Here is a 17,711-nt window from a genome sequence, read left to right on the forward strand (position 1 = left end):
ATTTGGAAACATGCTTCACGCTGGTGAGAAAACAAAAGTTAAGGTACCTACAGCTTTCCATAGGCAGATTTTTTAGTTATTTAAATCTAAATTATTAAAAAAAGTCAACATGTTTCATCCCACTGTGTGTCAGTTATTTCTTGGACCTGTCCCCTCAAAGCAGAATCTAGGTGCCAATGTCTGGCAAGCTCTTTTCAATCCTTCTATGTTTAGTCCTCAACTTGAACATAAAATAGTAAAGCCCTGCTTACTGGCCAAGTTTAATTTAGGGATGGCTATAACAGCGGTTTCTAATCAAACCTCTTTTCTGCGTTCTTCTCTAGCTTGAGAAAAGTCGTTCTGACATTACAGAGGGGGGCTCTGTAATGGTAAGATCCTCGTTTGACATTATAGAGCACTTTAATACAGAAGCATCCAATTTTACACCTGAAGTACTAAGGATCTCTCAAATTGTCTAAAACAGCCAAACAGATCCCCATTAAATAACAGACCTAAAACTTCCAAAATGTGGTTAGTTTGTAGGCAGCTGTTGATCCTTCTGGATCATGACTTCATAGACAGTAGGGCTGGAAGGGACTCCGGAAGATCATCGAGTCCAGCCCTGGATGTATGATGATGCATGCATGAGAAGTCACCAGGACCTTCACCACGTACACGCAGGCAGAAATATGAGGGGTGGAGGCTGCCCAGACCTTCCACCCACCTTGAGACTATCGAGACAAAATCCAAAGGCCAGACCGAGTCTAGATGTCCCATTCCTCAATGGCTGCAGATACACGTGCATCCAGGAATTGAACCTGGGTCTTCAGCATCGCAGACGAGGACTCTACCACCACTGACCCACGACTGTGGATCCGAAATGTGGCATAGGTGCAGAAATATGAGCGTGTATTTTGTGGCATTTCATAAGGCTATATGGTGCCTTATCTCTCTCCACACAATATGCCAACCAATATTACCTTAAAAATAGAAACTATATCCAGGAAAGGATGCAACTATAACCAAGAAAGGATGAAAGAATGAAACTATATCCAAGAAAGGATATTTTCAGTGCTATTCATCTCTTGGAAGATTTGCACAGAAAAATCTGCCTCAAAACTGAGGATTGATTTGGTCACAATATACAGTATTTGCAAAGACCTGGTGCAAACTACTTAAGGTCAGAAACTGTTCTAAAGTATAACTTTGGTTGATTGGAAATGATGTGCGTGTAGCACATGGTAAGCGTGCAGTGAAAAAAAAAAAAAAAAAGATTACAGTTCAAGTCTTAACTGCATCTTGTTTGCTCTGTGCATGTCCTTTCGCAGCTTCTGATGAAATGAGCTTGGGCTTGCAAGAGCTTATGCATCTCTGATTTAGTTAGTCTAGAAGGTGCATCTCTAACTTGCCTTTTTCTGCCTGTTTGAAAGAACTGCAGCTGGTAATGCAGTAAAGACAGCCTCTCGGCCCAAGTGAAAGAATTGTGGCTTCTAGTACCAGATACTTTGTGCAAGATGGTTAATAGCAAACTATGTGGATTGAGAGGACTAAGAGAAGGGACACAGGAGAGTAAAGAGGCAAATTAACAACCCTTGAGTATCCTCTCTTATAAACCATGGGGAAAAGATACATTGCCTTTTTTAGCAATACACAGAGCCAAAATACATCTCCAAAAGAATACATTTTTAAAATTAAAATACCTACATTTAACTCCATCCAAACAATTAGAAAGAATGGCTCCTTTCCCACATAATACATTTGCCTATCTTGTTACAGCCTGAGTGTTGCCCATAGCAGTTTGTGGACTAAATTCGGGATTTAAAAAAAAAAATAAAAAAAATAAAAAATACACCTTTCAAGTTACCTACCCTACAGCACAAATATTCAAACCTGCTCAATTATTCCCAGGTAACATTTGATGTATTGCTACCATAGGTGAACCCGTGACAATACCTATTAAATTACTTCTCACAGAAGCATGGTATTTAAGTTCACTGTGTTCCTTTCAAATTTCTAGGCCAAGCAATTAAAATATAAATGTCTATCTTAAACTGGATGTACAACAAGAAGCACTGCCATTTGAAGTCTGCAGAAAATAGTTTGGCACCTCCATGGCTGCTTAAGCATTTCCACTCTGCAACAAAGCAAAACACTTAATCTTCCCAGCGGAGAAATCAATAGGAAATCTACCAACTTCATTTTTCTGGGGCTTGGAAGCAGATCACAAGAGAGGCAAACAATAGAGATCTCTACCGAGGACAAGGACAAGGACCGCCCCCCCACCCCCCACCACCAAAAAGAGTACAGGCAAGTTGTGCAGATCCTTCAACCCCTGAAACAGCCAGAAGGACGGGAAACTCTCTCCTCAATCTGACTTTGCAGCACCTTGAGGTCTCTGAGCAGCAGTGAGAAGAACGTAAAAGATACTACTTCTCAATAGCCAGAGAATTGTCTCATTTCGAATTTTTTGGGTGGGAGGGTAGGGGAGGAGGGGCAGGGAGAGCATCAAGTATGTCATACACTCACTGCCAGGGTAGGGACAGAAGTTACACATAAACCAGTGTAAGTGATTGGAAACAGGTTCCGATCTTTCAACAAAAAACAGGAGTTCAGTGCACATAGACCACTTTCAAAATGGCCAAAACTGGTTTAAAGATAAGCCTAGATGGACATTAGTAGCAGATTTAACTGATTTAGGTTAAATTGATTTACTGAAATTCTCTCCCAGATCCCCTCCAGATTCAAACCAACTCTCAGTCCCCCAGCATCCCAGGATGCTTTGCACCTGCCACACAACACCCCTCCCCCTCACAGGGGGGAGTAGGCTATCCTTGACCCAAGCTGTCTGCTCCAGCTAAGCAGGAAGACATGCTCTAGTGCCCCCTGGCTTCTGGTCTGGGCCACTGCAGGCATGTGGCTGCATTTCCAGACTCAAAAGTGAATGTCTGTTCACTTGCTTATTGGTTCAATCTACGCAGCTTAGACTAACCTGCGGAGATTGAATCAATTCAGTCTTGGGCATTTTGACTGTCCCAGAGTAGAGTTAAGAAAATGTAAAAAATCTAACAAGACTGAGACCCTTTTGAAGGAATCAACACTTAGTCCTCAGCCTCTACAGCATTAATGACGCAGAATACTTACTGCAGTAGCAAGACTGGCCCTCCCACTCCCAGTGGATGGTCATATGTTCACTGGTAAATGGTCTGAGAATACTTTTCACATTAAATCACTCAGCATTTATTGACCAGTAACTTTCTAGTGACTGTTTTCAGAAAAACCTGCTAAAGGAGTTCCAGAAACTGATACTACTAATGGCATTCAAGGCTGGGCTAGACTAAACAAGTAACTATTGGCTTCTGTGAAGCACGGTTATCTTAAGAAACATACCAGAGAAATCTTGTCCATCCCAACAGGTAATTTCCTTTAGGTTTCTTATATGGGGTTAAACATATTCATTTAGTCTGAACAACAGTAAGACAAAACCAATTCTGATCAAATCACCAAACACAGTTGTTTTAGAGACTCACCTGTGGATTGTAATGACCAAGGGTGGTACTTTGTTTGACCATGTCCTTGCTGTCAGAATATAAATTCTCTTTTCCCAAGTTTGCATCATTGCCATATAAACAGAAATTCACATTCTTAAGCACAGGCTTAACCTATTTAAACACAGGTAAAACAGGAAAACAATGATTAGAAATGTGTTTAAACGTTTCAAGTCCTTTTTTTAGCCAGAAACATCAACATCTTAAGAAGGGGAAAAATTGGGAGGTGAATCTATACATCTAAATATCTCTATATATCTCTATATAGATATCAGTATCTCTATCAATAGATAGATAGATAGATAGATAGGCGGACTGGTGGCTCCCGAGTCTGGGGGGCACCAGATCACCGATAGGGGGGGATCCCCAGTGACCCATTGCTGACTATGGGGGGGGGGGGGGCCCCCACCAGCCAATACCGGGGGGGGGGGGGGGGGCCCCCCCCCCAGCCAATCGCTGAGCCAGCAGCAAAACCGGAAGTGCATTTCCAGTTTTGTGGCTGGCTCTTCCAGGAGGTGCATGGCCAATCTCCAGGGGTGCACATGCACCCACGTGCACCCGCTATGTGTCGCCAATGGATAGATAGATAGTGTGTATCTATCTATATCTATCAATGTACATTTATTCAGACGATCAACACCAAAACACTGTTATTTGCTACAATAATACAGTTCACTCAAAATGTTGGCGTTACTCTGACACAGAGGTGTTTAACCCTTGTTTAACCCTTTAATCCAGCCTGCCAGGGTCCAAAAATGTGGTGGTGAGGGAGTGGTAGCAGCAGCTTCCACTCCCCCTGCCAAGTTTCTTGACTGATGGGCAGACATGGCCCAGGAGCCAATCCAGGCGCACAGGGGCTGGCTAGGGTGCTACAGGGCCAATCCTGCAGCACTGGGCCAAGGAGATGGTGAGAGGGCCCTATCTGGCAGCGTGGGGCTGAGATCAAGCACTCCGAGCTGCTTCCTCCAGGCCAATACGTGCCGTGCCACTCATCGGACCCACAGCACCAAAAGGTTGGGCGCCAGGTGTCATAACACATTTGAAGACTTAAAAAAAGCCATTACCTAGCACAAATTGGAAAGTACCTCTGACAGAGTCAGGGATATCTGAATCACACACACGCAAAGAATTAAGATTTCATTTAAGAAAAAAAAAGGTCTAACATTTATGGTTAAAATCTTTCCAAATTAAAACTGAAATTCGTCTCACAGCTCTGCATCCAGCCCCGGTGTCCTGTCCTTCACTGACTAGGTTTGTCACTTTTCATCTCTACAAGCAGCAGTGCAAACTCTCAAAAATCATCTCAATGATTCTCCCGATGAAACATTTTCAATCTGCTGCAAAGCGGGAAATCAGCAAATGCTATCAACCCCTGTGGAGGCAGGCATTCCTTCGGCAGAGCTCAAAACTGGAAGGCAGGGAGGAATATATTCGTTGGGGCAAAGGACTACAATAGCAATTTCATTTGGCTACAAAAGGTGAGTTTACTAGCCCGAAAGTTGCTTTAGACTAAAACATTTAGACGTCTCATGATCCTGTTGGCTCAACTTTAAATAATTTTTCAGCCCTGACCCACATAACCAACATGGTTTCAGTGAATTCAATGTCGACGTCATCAGCAGCAACCAGCAAAAATGAATTCTCATGTCAAAGGGATGAACTCAGTGATCTGTGGCCAGCAAGTATGACAACTAAACAGAAACAGAAGTCTACTGAAGAATAACCTGGACAGTATTCCAAAACCACCAGCAATCAATAGTTTCTATAAAGTCAGCTATTATAGCACCTAGAGGATCATCATAATTTTTAGGATAAACGACATTAAAAGAAAAAAAAAAAAAATGTTAAAACTCGATCATATGCTGGCACCACATGAGCACCCTAGTGTGTCACAGTCATTTTTGCTTCTCACAAGTATAAATTCACAAATCAACAGGGTTTGCTAGAGTGTTAACTGACTCCTAGAAAAAAAGAAAAAGGAAAAGAAAACCAGTATAGGTCAGGGGTGCTCAAGTCCTGGCCCACGGGCCAGTTCTGAGTTGCAGGGCCACGTACGGGTGTTTTCACGAGTCTGGAAATTTGGTGGTGGGGGGAGTGATGGCAATGAACACTGCCACCATCCCCTTGCCACCACATTTCCAAGCCCCGCTCAGCTGGATCAGGCCTGGCTGGGCCAGCCCCACATGGAAGGATTGGGACTCGTATCCCCATGGCTGGACTGAGCTAGGGCAGCTACACAAAACCAGCCTGGCCAGGGCCCAGTGGAGCTCTCTGTCTGCATCAAGCCCCAGCCCCGCATGGGTGCCAACTGGGCCAGTGTTGCACCCTGGATCGGGCTCACAGACCTGATTTAGCCCACAGACAGACCTGGCACTGTTCATCTGGCCTGCAGGCCAAAAAGGTTGGGCACCACTGGCATAAATCATGCATACATTTATAAAACAGATCATAAACAATCAGAAAATTCAGTGCAATTCTTAATGGGATTAGTCACAAGACTACTTCAACATGTAGCCTTGCATGTGCGGCAGATATTTCTTGGGACCCAACTTCCCTGAAGTCTTAACTCAAACTCGGCTCACTTTGCTTTTAAGGCACTCCATACGCACACACGCAATGCCCAAGTAGCTGAGTAACAGGGCAGACCCAGATAGCTATTAACAATCATTGCTACTCTTAGCTGTGCTGAAGGATGGGATGCAGAGGCAAACAACCAAAATGTGCTAGTCCTCCAAACTCTTCCTATAAGCTCACCCGTTCCTGGGTACTATTTTACAAATAACCCGTGGTCTGATCTTGGCTGTGGACCCCATGGACCCGTGGCTGTGGACGACCAGTCTGCCCCTACCTAGGGTCCGGGGTGCAGGTGCCCCCTCATCACTTCTGCAGTGTTTGAAGCAGCAGAGCGTTGCCTCCTAAGGACCTGCTGGGTGGGTTGTTACTCTTCGGCATGGTCTTCACTGACACGGAGGTGGTCAGTATTTATATCACTGTACAATCTTAAATGAGGTTTTGGTTCTCAGTTCACTGCACTACACCTTCACCCAACAGCGAGGACCCGAGTGAGACTTGCTCAGTCTAACTCATGCTAAAATGATGGGTTTATCTATACTTGATAGTTCATTCAGATGAGGGCCACGTGTGCAATAGCTATTCTTGAATTATTCCATGTTTGGACGGTCCTTCTGGAATGCAAGCGAGTACCTTGTTCTTGGTGAAATTAATCTGCCTTCAGCTTCCTCAGGCTGCCCTGCATCTTTTTGTGCTACACTGGGGACGCGCTGGGGGTGCACATGCAGCCCCTGAAATTTGGTGGTGCATGTGCAGACCCCGAGAGAAGCACCGCCAACGCTGCTGGTGGCACCTGGGGGTGGTCGCTGCTTGCCACCCCCCTCCCCTCGCTGTCGACACCATTGTGGCCACCTGCGGGAGCTCCCCGCTCACCGCCACCATGCCCCCACCAGCCTCCATGGGCACACGTCATTCATGGTACAGTTGCAGGTTTAAACTGATTGCCAGTCACTGAGACCACTGGCGACGCATAGGGGGTGCATGGCACCCCCGGAGGCGCCAGCCACAAAATCGGAAGTGCCGGTGGAAGTGCACGTCCTGTTTCACTTCTGGCTCGGCGATCGGCCGCGGGGGGACCACCCCCCATCAGCGATCTGGTGCCTCCCCCAGCCGCGGCAGGCACCAGTCACCCATGCTGTGCTACCTAAAATTCAGTCCCTGTTCCACATTAAGGCAGTGTGGGAAAGAGACTGGAAGTCTAGCTGCCTTTCACCCTTCCTCAAACCATCTATTCTGAACCTCTGTCAGTCAATCTGGAGGCCTAAGTGCACTCTGGGTTACCAAGCCAGAGAGCACAGAAACTTTGACCAAACCGCTTGGGGACAGATCTCCACACCGCTCCCAGCTAACTTTCTGGAGGCCTGACATTTGTATAAGCACCAAAATGATACCACCACTTTTTTGTTCCTCTTAACAAAGAAAAAAAAAAAAATACAGAAAACTTAAAATTTCAGCTACAAATTCAATATTTTGGCAACAAAGATATTAAGACCTTCTAGACAACATTAATATATAAACAATGTGGATTTATGCAATGAGTGCTTACAATATTAACTTTCCTATTCCCAGCTGTCAAAATGTAAGTGCAAAACCTTGCCTCTTGCACTTAATTTTATTGTATTTTAGCTAGTTTGAAATATCCAAGTAAGTTACAGAAAAGGGCCCTGTTTCTACACCAGCTGTCACCAAGGCATTTAATTTAGGGACAAAAAGTAGATCAAGAAAAACAATATCAAATTATCTGTGGACTACAGTTGTGGCTCAATGTCACAAGGCAGGTACATGGAAGTCTCACTGACTTCAACAAAAATGCCAAGTCCCAGTGGTTTGCTGGGTCATGCCCCTGCTTTGTAGTTTTGAAGGCTAACTGGTATCATGAATGATAATTTACTGTACATCAGCACTGAAGAGTACTAAAAACTGACATAAGCTGTAAAATGCAAAAACAGGCTTAGAGAGACTCAGACTAAAACAGACGATTTACATAATAACTATTCCTTAATTATAAAAAACCTCTTAGTCAAACATTCACATAAAGTTGCCAAGCATTATTACAGTCTACAAAATTAAGTTTAAGAATGTTTTCTCCAAAAGTTTGCAACTCAAATTTGGAGTCCTTACACAAATGGTTTTTTGGGAGGAGGGGACAGAGCGAGGAGGGTGGGAAGGAGAGCTGTTACACTGTATTTGTCAATATATCATCTGTATAATTCAGAGTGACCCAACCATTCTTAAAACATTTTGATAAAAGCAGTCATATTCATTGCAGGCTCCATTAGCATATACTAGAGCTTGATACCGGCTAACTTCACTGGCTTTTGCTTTGGTATAACTCTTTGACATAGTTTATCATCCATAAGGAGGGAAGGAAAACACAAGGGCCTATTAAACAAAAGTCATGAAAGGTGCCAAAAAGTAGTTTAAGTAAATTCAAATATTTTCATGTGCATGTTTAAAATAAAGTTATTTAAAAAAAATAAACCTCACTATTGTACTAATTAATTTGTAATTTTAAAAATATATGGAATTCCATATGAGTTTCAAAATAGTGTTGCACGCTTTTTTTGTTTGTTTGTTTGTTTTAAAGAGCAAACGATTTGGGCAGTATCCCTCACACTAAAACCAACGAAATTCATATACATGTCCTTCAGAAATGTAGTCCTCTCCCTAAAAAAGTCAAACATTGTTAGAATTCCTTCCTGCTCCCTTGCAACTTATTGAGAATTAACACCGCATGTTGCAAAAGGAGTTTCAAATGTTGCAAGCTAATGTACCTTACCATCAACTAACTCTAAGATTTAGATGTCCTGGGTAGATTATGCAGGGATGCATTTGGTAGCTGTGTTGGTCCGAGACAAAAAGAAATGCAAAGATCAAGAGCTCTTGGTTCAGAAATGACACCTTGTCTGAACCAAGAGCTCGTAATTTTTGCATTTATATTGAGGATGTATCTGTTATTTACATTAGCCGACTGAGATTAGATGCAAAACTGCTTCCCCTCACCCCATCGGTTTGTGAAATCCACACAAAAATTGCAGCGTTAAACACAGCGCCATGATATAATATAAGTTGCAGAATATAGGGAAGAGAAACATGCTGGAACACCTGGTTGGAAAGTTCAAGTATTCAAGGTAGCAATCAATGCCTAGGGGAGCAGGGTGACGAGAGGCTTCTGGGGTCAACACCAGCACTTGTGTTACGCCGTGTCAAGCATTCACAAGAGGGGTTTCGGTGCCCTTTGTAAAAGTCTGGGCTCGGTTACCTGCGATAACTGGATCACTTTCCAGTCATCACAGGGACTTTTAAGCACGCCACCTTTCTAGCAACATTACTCTGCAGAAATTGTTCTGCTTGAATCCTCGTTTGCACTTTCTAAAGCAGGAGCACGACTCCCCTCTCCGAACACCGCTCCTGCGCTAACACAAAAATGACACGTTGGTTTAATCCCCGGGTGTATAAATCAACTCCCATCCAACCCCCCTGCGCAGACGTTACCCACCAGTCCGTCCCAGCGTGCATTACTTGCCACGAGCCAGCTGCACACCCTGGACACTGCACCAGCTTATCCGCGGGCCACGAAGTCCAGTGGCGTAGTCGATACCCTGCTAAACCTAAGCCAGGGCTGCACCACCTCACTTTGCACGCCGCTGCCATGGGACACACGCTACACACTTCAGTGACTACACGCATACAGAAACTGTTGCCAGGCTATGGGGAGCGTCTCTTCTCCACCCATTGAGGCAGCATGACAAACAAGGCGAGGAAAGAGGCAGGCGGGGTTTGGTGTGTGCAGAAGGAAGAGGCCCTGGCTATGAAACCAGTCGTTCAAGAAGCAGCACTAGCATTAGGCACTCAGCTTCCCTGAAATAGTTGAGTCTCCAATCTGCACCTACACCAACACTGCAAACTGCTTGCACTTCCACACATACACACCCCCTTCAGACACAATCCCCTTTAAATGACTCTGCAGCAATAGCCACCCCCCTCCCAGGAGCAAGACTGCAGCATGCCAAAGGCCTTGCCACAGGAGTCAAAGAAACCCGGAGCTTACATTTTGGGTCTTCTTGCTTTACAACCAGTCTCAGCCATGTAATGTCTGATGTCACTGGAGTACCAGTATGTGGAAGTACTATGGGAATTGTAGTCTTCCCCTATTGTGTAACAGCTACAAAGCACAGGGCTGAGCCTGCAAACACAGCCCTGGGAGCAGCCTCCTTGCAGCACTGGGCTGCAGCAGCTGCCTGGGCAAGAAACCTAAATTAAGCAGATGATAGAGAAAGCATTTTTCCAGATGAAAAAAAAAAAAGGGGGGGGGAGGGTATGGCAAGATGCTGGATTGCTTCTTCCTTCATTCCCCAGGTGAGAAGCAGTTTCTAAGCCATTACTGTGGGGTGAGCACACCTGTCCGAAGCAGACTGGAAGTGTCAGCACCCTTGGGGAAATAAAGGGGGGTATTTACCTGGAAGGGAGCACACCTGGCCTGATCACAAATCCTGTCTCACACAGGTGTGCACGCTCGCCTGGGAGGAGAAACAGCTCACTGACAAAGCTGTAGTCATGCTGGGATGGGCATTTCCCCCGATGTGTGTCACTCTGGCCAGCCCGCTATTAGGCAAGACTTGAACAACTTGTTTTTCTTTTTAAGAACAAATTTGGCTCCGTATAAGCATTCACTAGACAAACGTTTGAACTCTTTTTAAAAGAAAGGATGTCTCGGATCAAGTAATAATACTTGCTTGTACATTTTTTTAATGCAAGTTTGAGGCTTAAATTTTTACCCCTGGTCTGTGCATGGCTTAAATAGCTCCTGGTGCTGCAAGCTCTGACTCTTGCTCCCCCCATTTTAACTGAAGCTCTCATTCGTAGTCTAGTCCACAACAAAGCCATCATTTTCCACCCAGGTGTTCACTGTTGTGCATCAGTGATGGATGCTCCAGATGATCCCTGTGTCCCCCTCTTGCTAACTCACCCTACCCCATAGCAAACAGCTAAGAAAAGGGCCTTACCCAGGTGAACTGCATTTAAAAGCTGCCAAATGAAAGGATAGTGGGAAAAGTTAACAGCATCAAACTGAGAGGTTTGGTTTGTAGCCTAGTTGCAATAAAAAGGGGTGTTAAAGGCCTAATTGTAATAAAAAGGGGTGTTAAAGGCTGAGGATCAACAGGTTTTAATCAAAACTTTGTACACTTTTAGTGCACACAACTTCAGTTTAGCTGTATAAGTCCAAGCCTAGGAGTGAGACATGAACCCACTCTGTAGCTTTTCTGAGTGTTAGATAAAATGATATCTAAAGGTACTACTGGGCGGCCACCTCCCACTAAAACTCAATGGGAATTAGGCACCCAATTCCCTGCAGTGCTTTTCCAAAGTCCAGCTCCTGGCCATGTTGCATCTCTACTATTGTTACCATCGGTGAAACTTCACCTGTCTTAGCAGTACTATTTGTTTTTAATTTTGGGGGGGGAAAAAAGTAAGTTTTTGTAGACAGGACCTGTGTGTTTGTCTGGTAGATGTGCGACGGGGTTGCACAGAGAGGGCTGGATGCAACCGTGGAGGAGGCCCCTTTCCAGGCTTATTATGTACATGGAAAAAAAACAGAAAGTTTCTGAACCCTTTATCTTCTCCAACTCTAATCTCACCTTCCCCAGTTTGTTAGGCCATTTTTTTTCACCATATGCATGTATAAATTAGTTACTCCCAACTACCATTTTCTAATGCAGATAATTGCACGTAAATCCGGTGGCAGAAATCCATGCCTGCTTGAGAGATCCAAATATTAATCTTTAAAAAAATGCATTAACATATTATACCTGCACTATTGGTTTGTGAATAAAACAAAACAAACCCAAGGGACTATGGTCTGCGTGCTGAAGACCTTGCAATCTAAGTAAAAGCCAAATAAAAGCCACGAAACTAATAAAAGCAGGAAACACAACCAGGATCCTATAGTTTAGGCTCAAAAGTTGCTATACCTTAAATGCTGATGATCTGTTAGGATATATACTCTCAAACCTATTCTTTTTTGATTTGTTAATATACACATGCACCCATCTCGAAGCAGCGCGAGGGAGATACCCCTGGGCTGGCTCGCAGCAAGCAGAGCTGCGGTTTCATCAACGCTGGCCTGGCGTAAGGACGTCGGCACAAGCCACCAAATCCGTCCATACTAAAAACGCAGAAAAAAGTGTGCACCCGCTACAAAAGCTAATATGGACAATGACAAACACGTGATATTATGTTCTCCCGATTGTAGGTTGTCAAGAGGGAAAGCTTGCATTTACAACCCAATCCAGCAGCCTAGTTGGCCCAGTCTTTAAATGCTTTCACCTGAATAAAATACTGCAAATGCTAATAAAAGTGCAAACACATTGGTAAGAGTCCACCGCGTGGTGCTGCACGCTGCCGAGTGAAACACGCGTATCAGTGCAAGTGAGTTTGTACTGATATGGAAATTGCAGTGATTCACTGAACCGGTAAAGAGAGAAGCGTTCCCAATAATCCTCGTTTCTGCCTGAGAGCATGGAGTGGAAACAGCCTTCTTTTTCGATTGCACTATTTCGAGACTGAAATTTCAGACTTAAATGCATTTGATCTTGATTTCAGTCATAAACACTTCTGCATTTTTTCCGCCGTGGTCCAGGAAACACGAGGGGCAAGAAATCTTGTGGGGTTTTTTGCTGGATTGTGTCCCAACCAAGAAATTGGTCAAATCAAAGATTGCACCCGCAAGGATTCTTGCTCGAAAATATTTTGCACACTTTGACGGGCCTAGACGAAGAGACCAAGTGCAAAGCCACGACCATTATTGCACGTCATGCATCTCGTGAGCCTGTTGGGGAGGAAGGCTGTGCTTTGTTGAGGGCTGGCTGGCTGGCTAGGGCAGGGCCAGGCACACAATTTGCAAAATGGTGTGTGGGTACACAAGTGCATGCAAAATGAAGCACGTGCATGCAAAACAGAGCATGTGTGTGCAAAGTGTGTGCATGCATAAAACAGAGCATGTGTGCAGGTGTGTGTACACACAAAATGAAGTGCGTGTGTGCATGCACAAAATGGAGCGTGCATGTGTGCAGACACAGGCACATACGCATGTGGGAAATGAACCGTGTGCAAAATGGAGCATGTGCGTGCAGCGAATGGAGCGTGTGTGCATGTGTGGTGTGCATGTGCAAAATAGAGCATGTGTAGGTGTGTGTACACAAGCATGTGCAAAATGAAGCATGTGTTCAGACATGTTCGCTCACGTGCAAAATGAAGCATGTGCATGCACCCAATGGAGCGTGTGTGCATGTGTGCAGCGTGCATGTGCAAAACAGAGCATGGGTGCAGAGGCGTGTACACAAGCATGTGTGAAATGAAGCATGTGTAGTGCGTGGGCAAAATGGAGCCTGCATGCGTGCTGACATGCAAAATTAAGCGTGTGCAAAATGGAGCATGTGCGTGCACCAAATGCAGTGTGTGTGCATGTGTAAAATAGAGCATGTGCAGGTGTGTGCACAAGCATGTGCAAAAAGAAGCATGTCGTGTATGTACAAAATGGAGCATGTGTGCAGACAGGTTCACACGCGTGCAAAATGGAGCATGTGCATGCACCAAATGGAGCGTGTATGCACGTATGCAAAGTCAGTGTGCAAAATAGAGCATGGGTGTAGATGTGTGCACACGAGCGTGTGTGAAATGAAGCATGTGTAGTGCGTGGACAAAACAGTGTGCATGCGTGCAGAGATGTGCAAAATGAAGTGCACGTGCAAAATGGAGCATGTGCGTGCACCACACGCATGTGTGCAAAGTGTGCACGCGCAAAATAGAGCATGTGCAGCTGTGTGTACACATGCATGTGCAAAATGGAGTGTGCGCAGTGTATGTCCAAAGTGGAGCATGCATATGTGCACACACACACGTGCAAAATGAAGCGTGCGCGCACCCAACGGAGCGTGCGCGCTCAGAACACAAAAGCGCCGGGGGGTCAGGCGCCAGGGGGCGGGGCTTCACTAACAGCCATCCCCGCCCCCCCGCCCTCAGTGCGCGCCGCTTCCCGCGCCAACGGCCTGATTGGCCAACGGTCTGGGCGGGGAAAAACCATTCCCCGCGGGAAAGGGGCTTGAGGGGTCGAGTGGGGCGAACCATTTCTCTACCTCTATAAATACAACCACAGGTTTAGCGTCATTCTTGCAGTCTGCGCTTCAGCAATGCGGAAAGGGGGCTTTAGCTTGTGTCTGTATCGATAGCGATGAATCACAGAAATATGCATCAGTATAAATATAGATAAAAGAATACATAGAAATATCGTTTTAAACTATATGGGTTACATATATTGCAATAAAAATATCAATAAAATAGCTACGTTTTCCGCATTCCTGAAGCGCAGACTTTAAGAAAACCCAAAATCTGTTTTGTTTATATTTAGATAGAGATAAAAGACCTATTTATAAATATAGTGAAAGTAATAGATATAGATGTGGATAAAATATATACGATATATATTTAGGTATAAATATCGACAAAAGACAGAGCTACATTTTTCACATTCCTGAAACGCAGACTTTTAAGAACACCACCAATCATTTATATTTATATATAGGTAAAATAAATAGTTATATAGACAAAAGAATCGATATAAATATAGATCACATATTCATTATATATATTTAAATATAAAGAACTACTTTTTTCACATTCCTGAAGCGTAGACTTGAAGAACACCTATCATCTCTGTTTTATATATATATATATCTATATATAAGATATATTTAAGATATAGATATCTTAGATATAAGATATAAGATATATATATATCTGTGTGTGTGTGTGTGTAGATAAAAGAAAAAGCTAGTTTTTGACGTTCCCGAAGCGTAGACGTGAAGAACAAGCCAAAAATCATGCGAGTCGGCCACGTTGCCCTCGTTCAAATAAAAGCTGGACAGAAACCAGGGATCGAGCTGATGCACATTTTCAAGCACTAACTTTGTAGCTGGTTGGCTTTTTTTTTTTCTCTTCCAGTTTAAAGGACATTTTTAGGATGTGATCCTTACACGGCCCATGTGGCCAGTCTGATTTTCTTGCACGATGGACTCGTTGCTTGTGTAATAATTAACTGTGTAATACATGTAACGTGTGGTAAGGGCCTTGAGTGGCCACCCATTTTACAGACCGAGCCTCATCGAGGTCCACATCACCACCATCCCCGAAAATCTCTATGGAGACCCATGGGGAAGCTGAAACAGGGTCACTTTAAATGCTCCCCATTAAAGTATGAAAATCAATCAGTCAGAAATTAGGACGGGCCGTCATTAAGATGGCCTTAATTCAGCTTTCTGGTGCCCGCACAATAATTCGCTCCTTTAATCACACGATGATCACATGCTATTTTTTCCTACAAAAGCCTTCTTAAGGACTCTCGTGTAAACCATAGGGTGGATGGTGCTCCCCTTACCATCTTCCCTCAATAACTTGTTTGCTGCTTGTTCAAGGTGCAGCCTTGTGTCATGCTTTTTGCACATTATTCAACCCCTGACCTGAAGACAAACACACTCACGTCTTTGTGGGCTTCTCTAAGGCACTGTATCGACAGTATAAATAAAATTAATTTTTGCAATTCCTCTGTAGAAAGGAAGAATATAATTATTCTCTTTCTACAGACTGAGAATTGAGGCACAAATCAATTTAGCCAAGTCTCCACTGGTTTTGAGTGACCAGTTGCAGGTGCCCAAGACACTATTTTCCAGGGGGCTCAGCACTATTTAGCACTTTCTCTGTTCAAAATGCATGTCTTCGTGACTTCCGTAGCAGCCGTTGGTGCTCAGTGCTTCTGCAAAGCAAATCCAGAGTCTCAAATCAAACACCCCCAAAATAGGTATGTACTAGTAGGGACTACATGCGAACAGTTTAAGTGACTTGAGAAGTCCCACCTAGGAGACAGGAATAAGGGCAGTATTTAACATCCTTAACTATCAGACTGTTGTTTCACTTCTGCAAACTCTCCTATCAGTCCCCAACACTCCTAAAATAACGCAAGAGTCCTACAGACAACTCAACACAACACAGACCTGATGCACCCCTAAAGCAGATCCATCCTGTGCATTGAATGAGGTAAGTGTCGTATGGAAAAATGGCAGCGAAACAGTGATGTTATAGCCTGGCTGGTCCAGAAATCACCTAAAGGGCAAGGATTCCTTAGGGTGGTATGTTTTATTGCACCGATTCCACAGGTGCCTTAAGAGCTAGACAAACTTTTGAATGCAAGACAAGGCTCTTTCTGTAAATCCCAGTATCTTTTATTAGACCAACTCAGACATTCATCTTCAGGTGCCTGCACTGCGCCTGGTAAAGTAAACCTTCTGTTTAAAAGCTAGACACCGCTAATTAGTTTATAAAGTTTGTAGTTAGTCTAGAAAGGGCCAACATATTCTGCTTTCTGCCTCACTTCAGACTAACTCAGGTAACTCCCTCTCCCTATTTACTCCTGCCACAGGTCTCACTCCTGTCCCCTCGGCACCAAGGACAGGTTCTCTTAATCCTAATCCATTAGTCCCAGGTCTGGCACAGCTGGCAGCACACCACAACTTCAGTTGAAGGGAAGGTCTTGTTTGCCACCAGGCAGTAGCAAATCTCATGTGCATAGAGCACTGCTGCATTTAGCAGCTAAATCTAAGAGGTTTCTATAAGGATGTAATACAAACAGAAGTCACCAACAATTTGGGCACAAGAACTTTTTGAAGAAAATGTGCCAGAACTTTTAAGTAAGGGCAAAACAGTGTATTTTTTGCCTTGCATTGTTCTTGGAAACACCTGGAAATTTAGGGCCGAATTTTTCCAAGCTATTAGGTTTGAGGCATTTTCCTCGTTGGGAAATTCCAGAACAACTCCTTAGTTCGGGAAAGTGATAAGAAACTAGATAGGTTCTTATATGGGAAGTGCCTTAGTAATTATCAATGGCACAAGCCTCATGTATGATAATGATGTGCTTTCATGGCAACATAATTTCAGTAATACATTTCTTACCTCCAAATCAGCTGTTTTCATTCATTTCTGCTGAGATCAGCTATTGAAAGATTTGAGAAAAATGTCACAGATTTTTAGTTCGAGCAAAAAGCAAAGAAATCCTTTGGCGATTTTCCACTTTTTAAGCAACACAAGTTGCGTTTCATTTGATTTTATTTTGTGCCCTGCACAGAGCGCATTTCTTGATCCTGTTTCATGCAGTCTACCTCATTTGAAACTGAGTTAGATGGACTCTACTACTGATCTCATGTAATGTGCGTTACAATATCACGGAATACAAAGTAAAAGCAATTTTCTTCTAGCTCTGGTGCCTGAACTTAAGCACTTAGGCGTGTATTATAATAGCATCTAGCTAAAAGCAGTTTGATTTTCAGATGGATTGAACATACGCAGCTCCCTTTCTTAGCAGCAGAAGTTAATTAGCCCTGCTTATAACCTGTAAGTATCTACATTTAAAAATTCTGATCCATTTTTTTTTTTTTTTTTTTTAATATTGCCATTGGTAACATAAAAGTCTTTCGAACATTTTAGAAAACGAAAGAAATGAGTGAGTGCATAGCTGAAAAGACAGATAGGACTCCCACAAAAAGAAAAAATGTAGCATTTATTCCTGCT

General features: G+C 43.8%; 1 protein-coding gene across 4 annotated transcripts in view; it reads right to left on the reverse strand.

Annotated features, from left to right (window-relative positions):
* LOC102387707 (meiosis-specific coiled-coil domain-containing protein MEIOC-like) overlaps nucleotides 1-10,667 on the reverse strand; it is a 29,539-nt gene extending 18,872 nt beyond the window's left edge. For 2 of the 4 annotated variants that reach the window (XM_025211641.1, XM_006030064.3), the window contains exons 1-2: nucleotides 10,147-10,216; nucleotides 3,507-3,638 (exon numbers count right to left, since the gene is read on the reverse strand). In XM_025211641.1, the coding sequence (XP_025067426.1) occupies nucleotides 3,507-3,548 (42 nt within the window). In that variant the 5' untranslated portion in view covers nucleotides 3,549-3,638; nucleotides 10,147-10,216. Of the gene's footprint in view, nucleotides 1-3,506; nucleotides 3,639-9,594; nucleotides 9,722-10,146; nucleotides 10,217-10,554 lie in introns of those variants that run through there. The other 2 variants (XM_025211640.1, XM_025211639.1) reach the window with 2 other exon arrangements.
* Between the last annotated feature and the right edge of the window lie 7,044 nt (nucleotides 10,668-17,711).

Source organism: Alligator sinensis, unplaced genomic scaffold, assembly GCF_000455745.1.
Source record: "Alligator sinensis unplaced genomic scaffold, ASM45574v1 scaffold1398_1, whole genome shotgun sequence".
Classification (NCBI taxonomy): Eukaryota; Metazoa; Chordata; order Crocodylia; family Alligatoridae; genus Alligator; species Alligator sinensis.